The sequence below is a fragment of the Balaenoptera musculus genome, chromosome 10 (genome assembly GCF_009873245.2).
Source record: "Balaenoptera musculus isolate JJ_BM4_2016_0621 chromosome 10, mBalMus1.pri.v3, whole genome shotgun sequence".
Classification (NCBI taxonomy): domain Eukaryota; kingdom Metazoa; phylum Chordata; class Mammalia; order Artiodactyla; family Balaenopteridae; genus Balaenoptera; species Balaenoptera musculus.
This window is the reverse complement of record NC_045794.1, coordinates 97132702-97151169: the sequence shown is the minus strand read 5'-3', so window position 1 is coordinate 97151169 and position 18468 is coordinate 97132702. Positions and strand designations below refer to the sequence as shown.

The following is an 18468-nucleotide window of genomic DNA, read 5'->3' as shown; positions in this document are numbered from 1 at the left end:
TTTTTGTCTGCTAGAGGCAATAAGCAAGTTATCCTGAGGAGCCACATTCATAATTGGAGACTTCCAGTCAAGTAGGTCTTTGACACCATGAATTTGAAAAAGGTTGTGAGTCCTGCAGAATCCAGGGGCCTGGCCCAATGTTACACTGCAACTCAGTGGCAGATCCAAGTTGAGATGAGAGCTTTCTGACTTCCTATCAGTGTTTTATTTTGGATCAATAAAACTTGGTTATTTGTAATGTATTGAGTGTCCAAAATAGAATTAAGATAACCTCTGCCTTTAAGGAATTTAATAATTGAGCTTGCCAGAAATAGCTCAGTGTAACACAGGGGATGCACAAAGGAAGGGTTCTGGGCCTTGCATGGGGTACCTCGGGAAGGCTAGGGGAAGGCCACAGCCATAGGGCTGCCATGAGGGCTCCTTTCAGTTCCTCAAACTGCCGTTTTCCTTCCTGCTGCAGTGCTTTTTACCTGTTTTTTACCTCTAAAGCTGTGCTTCCCTTCTGCTCAGCTAACTCCTACTCATCCTTCAGACCTTAGCTAAGTATTTCCTAAAAGATGCCTCATCCAACCCCCAATCTAAGTTCCTCTTGTTATACTCCCACATAGCACCATAAGCATTTTGTTTATAGCATTTGGTAATATTGACTGTCATCTACTAGGCTGTGTTCCATGATGGCAGGAAGCAAGTCTGTTCTGCCCAGCAGGTAGCAGGTGCTCAGTATTGAATGAATAACTGAAGTCATAGAAACCAGATAATAAACTGGGCTTTGAAGGCCATGTTGGAACCTACAGGCAAAGGGGGTAGGGTCTGCAGATAAAGATATTTGTGTGGGGGAAACAGTTTGAATGGGGTGATGTGTTTGGGGAGCTCTGAGCAGTTCTAAAGCATCAGGTGAGGGTTATGGTGTATCAAATGAGTTGCAGAAACCAGATAATTTTCAGATTATAACTAGAATCATTTGATTCTATAGTAACTTTAGTTTTAATGTGTAATATAAGTCAAAATGTTTTGTTTTGCTAAACAAATCAATTTCTAAAATTTGTTTATTGGGACTTCCCTGGCAGTAGTTCAGACTCTGTGCTTCCAATGCAGGGGGCACAGGTTCAATCCCTGGTGGGAGAACTAAGATCCCACATGCCACGTGGTATGGTCCCCCCGCCAAAAAAAACATTTATTAACCACCTTGGTACACATAACATCTTGCATCTCCAGATGTTTGAAAAGCTACTCCTTACTTTCAGCAAAACACCACCTTAACTGTGCTCTGTGAGTCTTAGTGTGTATGCCTCTAAAAGTTCTTGCAAGGGAGCTTAAAATTTAATGCGCGGTAGGATTTCCACACTGATAAGCAACAGGACAAGTTCAACCTCAGTCCGGTGAATTCTGCTGAACTCTGTTCCTCTGTCACCTAATTTTATAATCCCATTCTCCATTTGTTTGCTCTCTGAGGCCAAGAGAATGATACAATACAACGAATAAGTTAAAAACGCCTTAGATAAACAGCGTTCAAGTTCAAATCTTTAGTTATCGTCTACCTTGGACTTTAGAGTAAGTCCTTTTCAGTTTTAAAAATTAGAATAATGATAATACTAAATTCTCTATTGGGAAAACATTGCTTACAAGCTGAATTTTAACCTCTAATAGTATATAGTTCTGTGAAAAGAATTAGAATAATGATCTCAGCCAACTGTATGGCCACAAAAAATCAGAATGGGCTTAAAAATTATTGCTTTTCTCCATTGTTGAAATAAGCACTACCTACACAGGTCTAGTTGAAATAACTGAACTCATCATAGTCAGTCTAAGAAAGTGGTTCCATTTCCTGGGTTTATGATTATTACTATTAAGTATTCAGTGTTTGATATTCATTTCTAGGATCTAAAAAGGATGGGTGTCTTCCAGCTTCTCAGATATACTCTGTACACATATGGTAATTTAATCTCCTTTAAACATTGCACTTTACATGTGCTCCTGCTCCAAAGAAAAAAAAGTATAAAGAGAAATGTGTGGGCTTTATAATCGGTCCTGTATTTGAATTCTAATCTGCTATTGACCTTTAGTGAGGTTTTCGGTGCTTTTTTTTTCTTATCTATTAAATAAGGATATTAATGCCTCCCTCTTTGGGTTGTAAGGATTAAATGTGAGCTCGTAAGTGCCTGACCCTTACTGGGAAGGCTTCACATCATAAATGGTAGCTCTTTTACAATGGGCCTTTACTTCATAGATAAACATTTAAGTTCTAGCATTGAAGATCCTCCATATGGTTCCCTCTCTTCCCTACCCCTCAGGTTTTCCTCTATTCATTCTCTGCTGTTCATTAGGCAGCTGAAGGGAATTCCTCACACACAGCCCATCTTCTTGGCTCTCTATTTCCTTTGTTTGAAATACCATTCCACCACCGTCACATCATCCAGCCAAGTCTGTACCTTCTCCTTCTAAGCTCCTAACATCTCATGAATGCTTCCAGATGCACCATACCCCACAACAATCTCTCATGCCTAGTACATACGTATAACAAAAATTTCATGAAACATTTACTGTGTGTACAGTATTTTCAATTTATTCTGTTCTAAAAAAGAAAAAAACACTTATTAGAAAAAGGGGTCACAAATTCAGGAGTCTGGGTGAGTAATATAAGCGATTAAAAGGGAGGGGTGGGACTTCCCTGACGGCCCAGTGGTTAAGACTCTGCCCTTCCATTGCAGGGGTCACGGGTTCCACCCCCAGTTAGGGAACTAAGATCCTGCATGCCAAGCGTTGCCGCCAAGAAAAAAAAAAAAGCATGATGATCAACGGTATGTGGCACTGGGCCTCAGTGTCTGGGGGACAATAGGGAGTGGTAGGGACCTTGGAACCAGACAGCACAGGCCCTGTCTAGAGAAGACAGTTGCTGTTCAAGTCCAGACAGTTGCCAGCTTGAATACCCAGTGTTAACAGATCTTTTGAATTTAGGACAAGTGGCAAATTAAGATATTTTTGTGCAATCTCCCAAGTTTTAAGTGTTGCCAACTCATTTTTTTTTTTGGATGGGGACCATTGTTAAAGTCTTTATTGAACTTGTTACAATATTGCTTCTGCTTTTTTTTTTTTATGTTTTGGTTTTTTGGCCCCGAGGCTTGTGGTATCTTAGCTCCCCCACCAGGGATCGAACACACCCCCCCCCCCCGCATTGAAACGTGAAGTCTTAACCACTGGACCACCAGGGAAGTCCCTGTCAACTCATTTTTGAAATTTTAATGTGTCAGTATATGCCAAGGCAATACATCCACCAGATGTGGACCTTGGCCTGCCAATTAGCAGCTTCTAAATTAAGAAAATTAACTTCCCAGGGAATCAAATTCAACTGACTAAATTTCAAAGAGATTGTATGTCACTATATTTTGACCTGTAGCTCTTTATAGTTTGAAGCAAGGACATAAAGGTGAAAGATTCTTTGCCTTGGTTGGAATTTTCCTGCCTTTAAAAAAAAAAAAAAAAAAAGGCTCCAGTTCCCATCTTTCCCCAGTTATTCAGTTCCTTATCAACTCTATCCCCAAGTGGCCTCTCTGCCACCACCAAGGCTACAATGATACTTTCTTTGAACACGGTAGTTTTAGTGCCTTAGCCAAAGACAAGTTTGTTCACTTACCTTGTTTACTAGAATTCACTCACATCAGGTCAATACATAGCAAATCGTTTGCCCTTGGCATCCATCCAATCACTCTTCTCCAAAGCTAATTTCTGTTGTGGCTGTCTTTGCTCCTGCCCAGTTGGAGGAGTGGATGTGAAGAATCAAACTGAGGAACTATTTTCTTGGATAACTTAAAAGAAACTACAAAATTTCTCACCCCAACATGTGTATATGAGAGAGTGACTCACCCCTGAGAGTTAATTGGGGCTAATTATGACTAGCCTGACTTGTCACAACAAAACATCTGGCATAACTTGCTTACTCTCAGACAGGGGAGCTGCCTCCACCCTCTCCCCAAGCACACGCTTACTCCTGAAGCTCACCATTTTGAAAACAAAGCGTATGCCTTTCAACGTATGATTATTCCAAATGGGAGGGGACTCCGGAATGCTTGAGTAGGAATTCAGCTCACAATTAAGCCCTGGCAAGATGAAATCACACGTTGGGGAGAGAAAAAACGTCCTCCTCACCACATGATAAATGGAGACATCAGCAGTTAAGAATGATTACCTTTTTCCCCTCTATTTTATTTTTTCCTATTTATATGCTAACCCTTTACCCAGGGATCCCATTTACCAAGGAAGCTGGATTTCTCAGTTTTGTTTCAGTGATATTGCTCAAGGCGGGTGTGTTTTCAGCACTGCAGGGGAGATTCGAATAAATATAGGAACGCGCAAAAATTCAACACCTTCCTTCCAGGGATTCACTCCGCTCTCCCACAGCCTGCAGTGAACGGTAGGAAATGTATACCCTTTATCTACTTATATGGACTCCATCCCTCCTTCCTGTGATACCCTAGGAGAATTCGTTTCAACTCACCCTCACCATTCTCATCCTGTCTTGTAAGGTTTCCTATTGGGAAATACACAATGAACTGAGCACAGCACATGTAGAATGCAATTTGGCCAGAACGGTGACTTTTAATTAAGAACAGTACCTATTTCAGACAGGCTTTACATACAGTATCATATTTAATCCCCGCACGATCTCCATTTTAAGGATTAGAAAACAGGTTTGATGATGTAAAGAGATTTGTTGCCATTAAATCAAGATAAAACAGTTGGTGGCGGAACTGGGATTCAAACCCACCTATTTCCACAGCTGCCTCTAATAAATGACTACAAATACCAGCATCCCTTGCAATGCCCCAATGCGCAAACGCACTCTCCTTAAAGCCCAGGCTCCTTGGCTCTCGGCCCCCACTTCCCCGTCCTAGAGGTTGGATCGAACACCCAATCAGATGCTGCCGCTCCCTCTTCCCCACCAATAGGAAGGCTGTTGCTAACGTACTGGTTATATTTTTAGCTCTCCAGTACTCTGGCACCTTGAGTCGGCCGGGTCTCGCTGCCCCGTTGGAACTCGCGACGCGAGGGGAGGGGAGAGGAGGGGAGGGGAGGGGAGGGGAGGGGAGGAGAAGGGAAGGGGAGGGGAACGAGGTGAAGGAGGAAAAAGAAGGGGAGGGGCGGAGTGGGGCTAGGGGGAGGGGGCGTGTGTGTGACGCTCTGGCACTCGCTGACGCACAAGCAAGTAGTCCCTTGAGGTGCCCCAGGGGCTGAAGCGCTCAGAGTGTGGGGGATGGGAGCTCTCGGGCTCAGGCTCCCTCCCCTTTTCTGTCCCCTTGGAGTTTGCCCTCCAGTCCAGCGTTTCTCTACAGCAAAGAAAGCGCATTTAAACCCGCACGCTACCGTTGCTCTCTGCCCTTGCCAAAAAAAGTGATCAAGGCAAAATAAAAAAAAACTGCAAACCGTTCGTAGCTGGAAACTTTCGCATCTCGCCATCCCACGTGGGTTTGGCGGCTGTTGGGCTGGAACCGTCTGGAATGAAAATAAAGGCCGGGGGTGGGGAGAGTTGGGGAATGGGCGATTGAAGAAGGGATGGGAAGACTTCAGGCGCAAGCTCCCAGCGGCCCCGGGTTTTACCACCTGGCAGTCCAGTCCGCCTATGACCTCACTGGGCACAGGCCTCCCTACCCCCAACTCCGCGCCCCGCACAGTCACAAAGTAGCCGAGTGGCCCGCGTGGCCATAGCCCGGGCGGGGGGTGCCGAGCGCGCGAGGGTGCCGGGTTCGGCGAACCTGGGTCAGCCGCCCGAGGGATCGTCGGGTGCGCAAGCGCGGCGCCTCTAGCACGGGCAGGCGCCACCCCCGCCGGCGGGGGCTGTTACTAGAAGAAATGTGGCTTTGGTGGCCCTTATTGGGGGTCGCCGACCTGGGAGAAACTACGGGTGCGTCCGCAGAGGGGCTGAGCCCCGCCCGGAGCGGGCAGGGGACGGGCTCGCGCGCCTGAGCGGAACCGGCGCTGGCCCTGTCCGCGCCGCGAGGTTAACGGGCGCCAGAGGCGGCAAGCGGAAGGTTCATGTGTCGCTCAGCTCCTTTTCCTGGCCGTTCGGCCTCTCCTCGCCCCCTCTTCCTCCCGCTCTGCCCGGGCCCAGGTTTCCCCCTCGCCCTTCCCTCGACGTTACGCGTCCCCCGACGAGGCACGAGGAGCTCGGAAGATTCGGGCTAAGCCGCGTTGATAAAGGTCCGAAACCTTTACAGGAGTCGTCCCCTCAGCTCCCCCACCCGCGAAGAGACCGTATCTGGGGCGGTGCGAGCGCCACGGGGAAGGTTGGACGGTCAGAGTTCCAAAGCTGGAGCGACTCGCCGAGGTGGCCTGCGGGGACGGTTCGGACGAGCATACGAACCGTCGGCGCCGGGGCAGGTGCAGGGCCGAAGATACAGAGGGGAAACTCCCTTCCCCGCGACATCCATTCAGCCAACACACCTAAAGTGAGCAACTGAGTCCCAGCCCAGGCCCCTGCCCTCCCGAGCTCGCTGTCTACCTAGGGAAACATCTAACACGATGAGCACGATTTGAGTGGCTTGGGACATGAAGAAAATAACTGCGAACCAGCGTCGTGATGGGGAGGGAAGGCAGACCGCGTTACACAGGCCGGCCAGAAGCAGCAAACGTTTGAGCCGGGATCTGAGTGATGAGACAAACAGGGCGGCCGCCCGAGGGTGGGACGAGGGCGGTGGCCGGGCACCCACGGATTGCATTCGGAGCCGCGCGCCGCGAGCCCTGAGGGGTTAAGCAGTCCGCCGGTTGGGAAGTAGTCCCGGCCCGGCGCTCGGCCCCGCCCCTGCAGGGCGGAGGGACGCATCACGCAGGGGTGGGGAAGCCGGATCCGTGCGCAGGGTTGCTAAGGGTGAAACTTTTCATTGACTTTGCTCACTTCGGGCCGGGGCGCGGGAAGGTGCAGGTCGTCGGCGGAGAGAAGCGAGTGGCTCGGGCGACGCGGGGCCAGAAGGGCAAGACCGTCCGCTGGCCACAGCCGGGACCGTCTTCCGCCCCGCGACACGAGCCACCCTCCGGTCCTCCATCTCCGTGCCGTCGCCGCCGGCCGGCCCGCGCGCCTTCTGTCCCCCGCCGCTGAGCTCGACCTCCAAAAAGCTGAAAAAATTATTATTGAGAGTCATAGCCCATACCCACCTCACTCGCTGCCCCATCCTCAACGAAGAAAAGGACACATCGGCTCCCGAGAAGGGAGAGCGACCTCCGCCCCGCGCCCAGGACCACCCTGGAGGAAGAAGCCGCCCCGCGACCGGCACACCGCCCCGCCGCCGCGGAGACCCGAGTGAGTGAGTGAGGGGCGTGCGGGCGGGGGGCCCCCCCCGAGACCCAACAGGCCCGACGCCTTCCCCCACCCCCGCCCCACTCCCGCTCTCCGCTTTGGTGGACGCTCCACGTTGCTGTCGCCCCCCCCTTTACACCTGGCCAACATTTTCCTTTCCCCTTCCACCTCCCCACTGGACCCCACCTTTTCTCCGTGCTCTTCTTTTCCTCACGTGTGCTCTCATCCTGGGGTATCCCAGAGCCCCTTTCTTTCCCTGTTCCAAGTGTGGCCACCTCCTGGGTGCGGTGCATTTCCTCCCTTTTCCCTCCGTTCTTCATATCCTAGAGAGTCGCTAGATTTTCCTCGTTACCCGCGAAAACATAACTCCCACCACCATTAAATAAAATCAGAAGAAGGAAGGGGATCCAGGCCTTGTTTTTCTGCTTTTCCCGTGTGCGGAGAAGGAGAGTGGTAATAATTAATAGGGTTTATTTTTGGCCCTGTGGAGCCTGAGGGATGGAGGGTGGACACCCCCCCTTTTGGACCGGTCAGTGGTGACTGTCCTCTGGCCGCCGAGCCAGAATTTACCATTTGGCTTGAGCTCTTTATCCTCGTTAGTGTTTTATGGGAAAACTGGGCGGAAAAAAGTACCCTTACAGCAGTATCAGTGAGTGGATTCTGGTTGACCCTGGTGAGTGAGGTGCCTGGGAGGAAGAGCCTTACTCCTAAGCTCCTGTCCAGAGGATGGACTGTGCCCTTGACCAGAAAGAGAGGGGGAGGAGGAGGGAACAGAGAGAGGAGGGGCAGCTGGCAGCCCTTTCCCACCCCCTAGAGGAACCAGAACCCCACACAGTAGGCGTCAACTCGTGGGCTAGCCGAGGGGGGTCCCGGGTGTCTGCTCAGTATCTAACCTTTTTTTTCTTCTTCCTACCCACGCTACCCTGGGAGTGGGTCCCTCATCTTTGATTTAACAGCAGAAAAACACCCCTATTGCTTTCTTGGGTGCCTGCCCCCATCCCCCTCTTAAGCGGAGGGGGAGAGAAGCTTGTGTGGGAGGAAGGATTAGGGAGGTTTAACACCCTGCAGGGGAGCTTTGCCGAGGATCTGGTAAGTCTGGTCAATAGAGTAGGCCTTGCAGTGGGAGGAGACTCACAAACAATTTTAAGTATTAGAAAATGTTGTCAGATGTACAGTTTTTCCTTCCCTGCCCGGGAACTCTTTCCCATTACCTAGCCGGGTCTGGTTACTCGGACTTGGATTAGAAGAGGGGTGAGGCTTGGGCCCTGCTGGCGTCGGGCCTTCTGATTGTCGGCCCGGCGCCTCCCCGCAGCTTAAAACTGGGAATTCCTTTGGCCGAGAGGACGGGAGAACTGGGTTTATTCCTGCCGTTCCATTCCTGGTTGTGAGGTGCTACAGCGGAGCCCGCTGGGCGTTAAGTGAAAAGGCTCTTTTCTCTTTGAATCCACCGTCCCTACAGCAACTCCAAAGGGAAACCACCCAGCCCAAGGAATACAGATTAAGTGGCAGGGGGTTGGGGAGGGGGAGGGATGTGACTCCTATCTATCCCAGCCTACCGCCTTCACCCAGAAAAACTCATTAGAAGCTGTTCGTTAATTCAACGGTCTTGCGAGGCAGTGAAGAGAGAGGAAGAAAGAAAAGTTCAGTTTCTCGGGAAGCCGAGACCTGGATATGGTGGGCGACACAATACGGGGAGTAGGCCTTATGGGTAGAATTTATATAAAATGTATTAGGCGGTGGGCGGGGGAGGGGGGGGGCGTCACTCTGCCACAGCGCGCATGTGCATCGGAAACTTTTCCTCGGTTCTCCCACCCTCCGCCAGCTCCCTTTACCGGGCATGCGTAGTTCCCCGGCTGAGTCTTCGCAAAGTACGCAGGGAAGTGTAGTGTGCAGAGAAAGTAGGTCGTTTGCTCCGACCCGAGCGTGAGGTTTCTGAAGACTACAATTCCCAGAGCGCAGAGTGCACCTTTGCCCCCGGCCTCCCCGTGTATGTTGGGGTTCAGTCAAGTCTTCCTGGCTTAAGAGGAAGCTGGAGAGCCCTAGAAAGGGCCTTTTTTTTTGGCCGCCCAGCGGGGTTTTGTGGGATCTTAGTTCCCGACCGGGGATGGAACCCAGGCCGTCGGCAGTCAGCATGGAGTCCTAACCGCTGGACCGCCAGGGAATTCCCAAAAGGGCCCTCTTAGTCGCAGGGAGTCTTGTAGTCAGACTTGGGCTTGCACAGTCCATGTTTCGGGGAGATGGTGTGGGACACTGGGCGGGGTGGTGCAGTCAGTTGGCACAAGTCCTGGTAGCCTTTCAACCACACCCACCCGTCTGCCTCCGGGACCAGTGTGGTGGGGCCACCCCCTGTCCCGCCAGAGCCGGGCTCCCACTGCCCAGCACCCGGTCTGTGACACCTACTGGCCTTGTCAAAATTGAGGACCCTGAGTCCTCTTTTCACACTCATTTGAATCTGGTAGTGCTTGATTGTCGTATGATTTGGATGTTAAGGCTTGAGGTGCCTGAATATTTTACAGGTGCTCAGGGTTTGGGGGCCCAGTGGGTTCCCTCACTATCCCTCCTTTTCCCCTTTAAAACAACTTTTTCTTCCTAAAAACCGTCCTTTAAGTTTTTGTCAGCAGTTCTGTGGCGTCTCCATTTACCATATCGTTGACTTGCCGCCTCCTTCCAGCTTCTTTCTTCCCCCTTTTTTGACATTCTCTTGAGCACTTACTCCTTTAAAACTCAACACAGGGATCTGAATCCAGGATGAACCTTGTTGCTGGAAGTAAAGCAAATGAAGGAGGATAAGATTCTAAATAAAAGGGGACAGAATTTTACTCTCATATTTGCAACTTTTTAATATATTGACAAAAGGTAGATTTTGCTGTTGTTAAGCACTTAGCCTTTTTTTTTCTTTTTGCCACATTTCTGGCCTTTTGTGCCTGAGTCAGGGTTGGAGAAAGTCTTTGAGTCCTCTCCTGTGGCTTAACTTGAATCTACTTGTTCCTTTTATTGAAGGGTGGTTATTTTTAAGCTATCTAATTTTACCACATTGTATGAATATTTAATATATAAGCTCTAGAATTTGTCCAATAGCCTTAAAAAAATGAACAAACTGATGTGAGTGGTCACTCCTATCTTTAGTTAAAGACAGCACCAGTGCTTTAATCCTCTGTTCCGTACGTAAGCTTCTTGAAGTCAAAATTAGAGCCTGAGCTGCTAGAGCAGAAAATCTCATTCTGGTTGTCTGGCGTTTTTGTAAGGTTCCACCCCACAGCCATCTGGCCTGGCCTGTTCTCCACCTGAAGAAGCGAAGGTGGCATTATCTACTTGTGATTTGTGCAGCAGCATCACTAAGGTATAAATTGGTGTGCTGCTTTTTTTTTTTTTTTAAATAAATTTATTTATTTATTATTTATTTATTTTTGGCTGCGTTGGGTCTTTGTTGCTGCGCGCAGGCTTTCTCTAGTTGCAGCGAGCGGGGGCTACTCTTCATTGCAGTGCGCGGGCTTCTCATTGCGGTGGCTTCTCTCGTTGTGGAGCTCGGGCTCTAGGCTCACGGGCTTCAGTAGTTGTGGCACGCGGGCTCAGTATCTATGGCTCGTGGGCTCTAGAGCGCAGGCTCAGTAGTTGTGGCGCACGGGCTTAGTTGCTCTGCAGCATGTGGGATCTTCCCAGACCAGGGCTCGAACCCATATTCCGTGCATTGGCAGGTGGATTCTTAACCACTGCGCCACCAGGGAAGCCCCTGGCGTGCAGCTTTAGTTGCTAATGCTGCAGAAAATGGTTAGCTAGGCAGGGCTGATGACAGTGATTCTATTGTATTTTGGGGTGGGAGGCTTATTTCCCAATGACTTTGGCCTGCATTTAAAATGCTCCCATTCTGAGGCTGAACTGTTCCGGGGAGGTGATTTAGAAGGCAGTTACGCAGCAGAGTTTGAGAAGGCATAGCAGGGTGCAGGAGCCCTTTGGACCGTGTGGCATGCCAAGAGGCCATGTGGTGCCTTGGGAGAAGGGTCATATGTCATGTTCAAGTTTTACTTTTCAAAAATACTTTGAAGACACTGTCTTTAACTCCAGGCCCGTTCTTGGGAACCAGTGCCAACTTTCTTTACAACTTTTTAGTCTCCTGTGTGTTGGACACTTCTAGTGGGCCACTGTGGCCCTTACAGACCTTCGTTCTTCAGGGGAGGCCCATGGTCCTGGTGGCTATCTTTGCATCTGGTGATGAATCCAATCCTCATAAACAGAAAGCTCCTCATCTTTATCATTCTTCTTCTCTTTAAACCTAGAAGGACCCTGGAATTGATCTTTGGCGACCAGGAATAGACATCTGAAGACACGTGGAGATTGTCTGTATTGGAGGCTGGGATAGATGGGGAGAAAAGAGTCACCTGAATCCTGAGCCTCCTTGTGGCGGGCTCAGGAGAGGCCATGCTCATGGCACTACTTTTGATGCCCCACGTGACCCTTTGTCTACTCAGACCTGAAGTGAGGGTGGGGCTAGACATGGCCAGTGTCATCAGATACTCCACATTAACCCAGTGCGTTTTCTCTGATATTCACCCCGGAGAGCTTTGCCTGAGGATTCCATCCTTGAAACGCCCTGGGGAGCCATGGTCCCAGGCCTTAGAGTTACAGTGTAGCAAGTTGGGTCAGGTGTTCAGAAAGCTCAAGATCCTCAAGCCTAGAATTAGCACCTGGATACTGTGTGCTGGACCCAGAAGGGATTTTAATCAAAATCCAGCTCCAGGGACAAAAGGTGGCCTTGACGGATCGTGGATCAGTCTTGTCTCTGTGTTGAGCTCAGCAGCACATTCTCACCCAGAGGTCTGGTTAGGAACATGTTCTGGCTCTGTCGGCCCTCAAAGATGGCCCTTTTCAGTTCAGTTCTCCCATGTCATGAGCCTGGATCTGTCCTTTTCTCTTTTGGAGAAAGTGAGGCAATTAGGATCACTGGCTCTCAGGACCTCACAGAAATGAGGCTGGCGCAGACCTCAGGAATAAACCTTTTTGACCTCTGTGGATCTGGCTGTGAGAGAATCCCAAAATAACAAGCTGAGTGTTTATGTTGGGCTGCCTCCTCTCCAGGGATCTCCAAACACGTGATAAATCTGGTCTGGTGCCAAGGACAGGTGGTCAGACAGTCCCTGGGAGACTGAGTGATGATGGGTCCCCAGCTGGAGGCTGTAGGGTGATGGAAAATTTCTTCTCTCTGCCCGCCTCATCACCTACACTCTAGCCAGAAACTATAGAGATTTCCCTCAGGCCACACCAGTACTGCTCTTAAGCCTTTGTTGGCCTACAGGGCCCGTTTCCCTCTCCTTTCCTCTGCTTCCCTAGGGCAGCCCCTAGTCAGTAGTTTCCCTGTTGGTCCATGCCTCTGATTGTGATAGGTCTTGACTTTTTCCTGGGGATCATGCCCCAGTCTCCATTCTTGGAGGCTGTCTGGATGGAAATGCTCGCCTTGGTTACACTGTTCTGCAAAAGAATCAGCTCTGCAAACCCAGAGTGAGCCAGAGCACACGCACACCCAGGGAGTTCAGAATAACAAGTTGGATGTGATTGGAGTCCCAGCCTCCCGTGAAAAGTTGGCAGTGCTGCTTCCTGTTCAGTGACCTGTATCCCTTTCCATTTAAGGGGTTGAAACTAAAGATTTTAAACTCCTGTCTTGGCCTGTGACAGTTTGGGAGTGGGACTTCACCGAGATATTGCGGAGACAAGTTAGCAAGAGCCTTCCCTTCTCCATCTGATTTAGGAGCTCGATTTTTTTGGTGTCACTCATAAAGTGAACTGAATTCTCAAAATAGTGGAAACCACAGTACCCCTATTTCTTTAGAAGTACTTAAAAATATTTATCAAGTGCCGACTAAAATTTCATGTTACTGATGAAACTAAGGCTCAGAAAAAAGTGACTTGCCCACAGTCACACATATAAACCTGTCACTAGTGGAGCAGAAATGGGACCCTGGGGCTATGTGATCCAAAGTTGGTGCTTTTCTGTCTGATCCCCCCTGGCTTTCTGCATATCCACTCATGAAGCCTTTCTTTCTCATTTTTCAGCGTTGTCTGGAGCCCAAGGCTGCCCACCTTACATTTCCTACCACTGTCCTTGGCTTGTGCACGTGCCTGTGCTGATTCTCTGCCTAGGAAAGGACGATGCAGCTGGAGATCAAAGTGGCCCTGAACTTCATCATCTCCTACCTGTACAACAAGCTGCCCCGGCGCCGGGCAGACCTGTTTGGTGAGGAGCTAGAGCGACTCTTGAAAAAGAAATATGAAGGCCACTGGTACCCTGACAAGCCACTGAAGGGCTCTGGCTTCCGCTGTGTCCACATCGGGGAGATAGTGGACCCCGTGGTGGAGCTGGCCGCCAAGCGGAGTGGGCTGGCGGTGGAGGATGTGCGGGCCAACGTGCCTGAGGAGCTGAGCGTCTGGATCGACCCTTTCGAGGTGTCCTACCAGATTGGTGAGAAGGGGGCTGTGAAAGTGCTCTACCTGGATGACAGCGAGGGCTGTGTTGCCCCAGAGCTGGACAAGGAGATCAAGAGCAGCTTCAATCCCGATGCCCAGGTGTTTGTGCCCATCGGCAGCCAGGACAGCTCCCTGTCCAACTCCCCGTCACCGTCCTTTGGCCAGTCGCCCAGCCCCACCTTCATGCCCCGCTCCACTCAGCCCATCACTTTCACCACCGCCTCCTTTGCAGCCACCAAGTTTGGCTCCACCAAGATGAAGAAGGGGGGCGGGGCAGCGGGTGGGGGTGGGGGGGCCGGGGGCGGGGCAAGTGGCCAGCAGATCCCCCCGCAGCAGCCCCGCATGGCCCGCTCTCCCACCAACAGCCTGCTGAAGCAGAAGAGCCTTTCTCTGTCTCTGCATTCACTGAACTTCATCGCCACCAACCCAGCCCCTCAGTCCCAGCTCTCACCCAATGCCAAGGAATTCGTGTACAACGGCGGTGGCTCTCCCAGCCTCTTCTGTGATGGGGCCGATGGCCAGGGCAGTGGCACCCCGGCCCCCTTCGGGGGCGGTGGGGCTGGCACCTGCAACAGCAGCAGCTTCGACATGGCCCAGGTATTTGGAGGGGGCGCCAACAGCCTCTTCTTGGAGAAGACGCCCTTCGTGGAAGGCCTCAGCTACAACCTGAACACCATGCAGTATCCCAGCCAGCCGTTTCAGCCCGTCGTGCTGGCCAACTGACCGCCCACCTGCCCGTGGGGCCAGGAGCACCCAAGACCACAGAAAAGAGAAAGGAAAGGAAAGGCCAAAAAAAAGAGGAAAAGAAAAATACACAAAAAGATTTCCAGTCTGCTCACTCTTAACTTCTAGAAACAAGATCCAGCCCAGGCATGGAGTGGGCGGGGGCTCCTGAAGCACCGAACCGCGTTTAGCTCAGCGCCCGCTGTTCTCCTGCCTGCCTCTGATTTATCTGGTTGGTTTGGGTTTTATATTTCTTTTTCTTTTTTTCTTTTTTACATGTAGTTTTCTATATAACATCTTTAATTAGTGGCTTCCTGTGCTAAGAATGGTCCAGATGTGAATTGCTGCTCCCTGCTCCCTCCCTCCCTCCCTCCCTCCCTCCTTCACGCGCCTGGTTTAGGGTTGGTGTGTCCCAGCTCACAGGGAAGGAAGAACCGCGGCTGGGGCCTGGCCCTCCTCAGAATAGGGAGAGACTGCCCCGTGTCACTGCCGTCATCACCCAGCTGTCCTCTCAGTCAAAGCCATCCAACCTCAGCAGGCCTTCTCGGGCCCTGCCACCCAGATAGGTCTGACTCCAGCCCCCGCTTCCTCTCAGGCCTGGGCCCTAGGGAGCTGCCAGCTGGCTACTTGCCACCCTCCCCCTAGAGCTGAAGTCTGTGACTCCAGGGAGGTTAGCACTCTGTCTGGTGTCCCTTTCATCTCTGTCCTGTGGCCCCATGCTACCATTCCCACCTGGCCCAGACCATCACCGAGGCCCTGGAGACCCAGCCATTGGCACATGTGGCCTCTCTCATGTAGCCCCTCCTTTCCTGGGCCTGAGTTCGTGGGTAGGGAGGTGGGGTGAGTGCAGGTGTGCGTGTGCATGCGTGCGTGCGTGATTTGCTCTCCTGTTTTAAAGGATTCCGAGCCATGTGAAACTTCCCCTCTGGATGTGGTTCCGGGTTGCAGCAAGTGTTTGTTTATGTGTGAGGGTGGGGAATGCACTGGGGGTGGGTTGTCAGTCCTTTTGTGGGTGCTTCACGTGGCGGCGCGAGACTGTGGCTGAGCCTGACGCTCCCAGAGGAAAGCACTGCACAAGGAACTGGTTTCCAGACTGCGGAGGGATCTGCACTTTTGTTTGTTTTTGACCAAAAAAAAAAAAAAGGTTAGCAGTGAGGGGCTGAGGGCATACCCAGCCTCTGATACCTAAGAGAAGTCCCTGGACTCGGACCCTCCTATTGTGTGACCTTAGCCCAGGGTGGGAAACGCTCACCTGAGCGCCCTGGGGGGTGGGAGTTTTGGGTCAGTGCCTGTAGTGGGCAGTCCAAAGCCTTGAATTGAGACTTTGGTCTTTCGGCTGTAGATGTTGCTTTAATACATTTCTTCCCCTGCCTGCTTGAGAAACTTTTGGTACCTCTTGCCATCCCCTCACTGCCCGACCCAGGCCCGATGGGTCCAACTGGGCCCGATGCTGTGAGGAATGATCTCGAGCAGGCTGGGTTGGACAGGCGCTTGGCCAGGGCAGGGAGCGTGTCTGGATTCTTGAAGAGCCCTCCCCACCTCTGCTGGAGAGAAGTTACCTTGACCCAACCCTAGTGGGCTAGCTTCCACGCCATGACGCTTTGGCAAGTGGGCACGTAGCATCAGGGCCCCCATCACCAGAAAGTACCAAAGCCTTTGGCACCCCACCCTCTCCTCCCCAGCGACCCCAAGTGGGCAACTGCTGTGGCAGCGGATCCGGCCCAGACGGACACTGCCAGCCTCCTCTCCCTGCAGTGGGCACCAGCTCTACCTCCCCGCGCGGGGCGATGCCCTGGCTCCTCGGCCCGGCACCGTCTGTCCCCCCTAGACTTCTCAGGGGCCGGCCCAGTCTGGGCCACCCTCTCCCTGCCCTCAGCTCCCGCACAGGTGACAGGCCCAGGCTGCTCTCTGGGAAAGGTTGGATGCTGCCTTATGCCCCCTTGCAGCCCCTCCTACCCCACTCATGCACACAGGCACCCACCACACCCCGGGCGGCTTGTTCCCCGCCACATCCAGGGAGGGGGAGACCAACCCCTCAGTGTCTTTTGAAATACGAAGAAAAATGTGTGATCAGGAGCATGACTCCTGTGCTGGGCTCTTGCGCCCACTTCAGTCTGTCTGTCTCAAATCTAGGCATTTTTGCTTCAATTTTATTTTTTTTTTAAGAAAACAAAACAAAAATCTGCACTAATTTACCTGGTTTCGTAGGAAAACTTTTTTTTTTATTTTTTACATTTTTTGGTGTCCGTTTGTATTGAATAATTTGCTACATTTGTAAAATGTAAGAGGTATATATAATATATGTATATTTCTAACGTAAAAGTAATTTTTTTCTTTTCAAGATTTTTTCTTAAGAGGAGAGAAAGATATTTTTTCAGGAAAAACAAACTTTAAAATAAAAAAAGAGGAGAATAAAACCTATTTCTCCCCTTTCCCCATCCTCTCTCTCTCTACCCCTCTTTCCCAGGAACAAGTCAAAAGGTGGATCGTCTTGTAAAGAAAGTAAACTTTTAGTCCAGAATGATGTCTTTTTCTTAATGCAGTGAGCTGTAGATTCTCTAGTTTGACCCCTGGGGATGGGAAGGGGGGCACTGAGGCAACATGGAGAGGAGCTCGGGGGAGCAGGGTAATAAATTTGTTTTCTTTAGTGAAGGAGGAATACAATCAAGCGTTTTGTATTCAGAATGTTGTGCAATATTTTGGAATGGAACATTGGTGTGTTTAGAGATTTAGTTTAAAAACAAAACAAAAAGATTGATCAAATCTGTACAGTTTATATTGTTCCAGATTTTTTTAAGTTTGTATTAAAAGCATGATATATAATAACCTTCTGCTTGCTCCCTGCTTGTTTTGTTTCTGGGGCCCCTTTTGGGATAGGGAGAGTTGGAGTGACCCAGCCCCTGTTAACTTCACGAAACGATTGGTCATCCTCACCTGACCCCTGGGTAGGCAGAGTGTCACAGGCCCCCTTTTACCACCTCTCCCCTCGACACAGGACACTTCAGGGTGCCCACTCCCACAGGGCCTTTTCCACACTGGAAGCAGGTTCCATGAGGTTGGGAACTGCCCCCGCTCCCTCTGCTGACAGGTGGTGAGAACAGGACACACCTCTTCATGGAATCGCAGCCGCAGCCAAGGGAGGGATCAGCCTCCAGCCTGCTCTCCGTCTAGTATTTGGCCATCAGAGACCACTAGACCCTTAGGAGTGGGCAAAGATGAGAAGAGCCTACCTAGGTCAGGTTCTGTCCAAAAACCTGGTGCTTAGATTCTCGACCCTTCTCTTGGCTGGGCAATTCCGGAGCTGTTTCAGGGGTGACATGGCCTGCCTGAGCCCAGGGCTAGGGAGGAAATCAGCGTCTCCTCCCTCTTCCTTGGTACCTGGTGCCCCCTCCCCAGCAGTGATGCACATCAGCCTCGCAAGGCCCATGGGTTGAAGATGTCAGCTAGGTATTTGTTGAATCTTATTTTACCCTCACAACAACCTGGTGATAACAGGTATTATCTCCATGGTACAACTGAGAAATGGGCTCCAGGTTAGATTACCTGCAAAATTCATAAAACTAGTAAGTGGGGAAGCTGAGATTTTGCCCCATGTGTGAACTTTTCATGTATAAAACTACGGTAACTGCTATGGAAGAGTGCCACTGCGGGGGCGGGGGGGGGGGGGGCTGCCACTGGGTGTGGGAGAGGTGACAGGCCTGGGGGATGCCACCTCCATCCAGGCTGGGGCAGGGGGCAAGCAGCTCTTCTGGGGCATCAAAAGGACCGGCGTTTCCTCAGGCCCCTCACCCCCCAAACAGGCCAACACCGATCCCTCCCCACCCAAGTGTGTGAACTGAGCCTAGAAGCTCTCAGGCCAGACATCCCACATCTGCACAAGGTCCCAGGAGCCCTTGATGTCTGGCCCCTCCATGGGCCGCTTCCTCCAACAGAGCCTGTCGAGGAGAGAGAGGCCCCAGTCCAGGATGCCCAGGCCCTGACAGAGGTCTCCCTTTCCTCTGCCC

At 51.1% G+C, this 18468-nt stretch overlaps 2 protein-coding genes across 6 annotated transcripts in view; one reads left to right on the top strand and one right to left on the bottom strand.

The window, feature by feature from the left end:
- Nucleotides 1–5198: 5198 nt before the first annotated feature.
- TOB2 (transducer of ERBB2, 2) lies at nt 5199–17290 on the top strand. Of its 3 annotated transcripts, none has more exons than XM_036866091.1 (2): nt 5199–7292; nt 13331–17290. In XM_036866091.1, the coding sequence occupies exon 2, from the start codon at nt 13427–13429 to the stop codon at nt 14462–14464; it is 1038 nt and encodes a 345-aa protein (XP_036721986.1). In that variant the 5' UTR covers nt 5199–7292; nt 13331–13426; the 3' UTR covers nt 14465–17290. The 3 variants fall into 3 exon arrangements, with proteins under 3 accessions (XP_036721986.1, XP_036721985.1, XP_036721987.1); XM_036866090.1 differs by having other exon boundaries at nt 5200–7288; XM_036866092.1 differs by lacking the exon at nt 5199–7292 and adding an exon at nt 9814–10625.
- TEF (TEF transcription factor, PAR bZIP family member) overlaps nt 16618–18468 on the bottom strand; it is a 44476-nt gene continuing 42625 nt past the window's right edge. For all 3 annotated transcript variants that reach the window (XM_036866085.1, XM_036866087.1, XM_036866086.1), the window contains one exon: nt 16618–18399. In XM_036866085.1, coding sequence (XP_036721980.1) covers nt 18221–18399 — 179 coding nt within the window. In that variant the 3' untranslated portion in view covers nt 16618–18220. The remainder of the gene's footprint in view (nt 18400–18468) is intronic.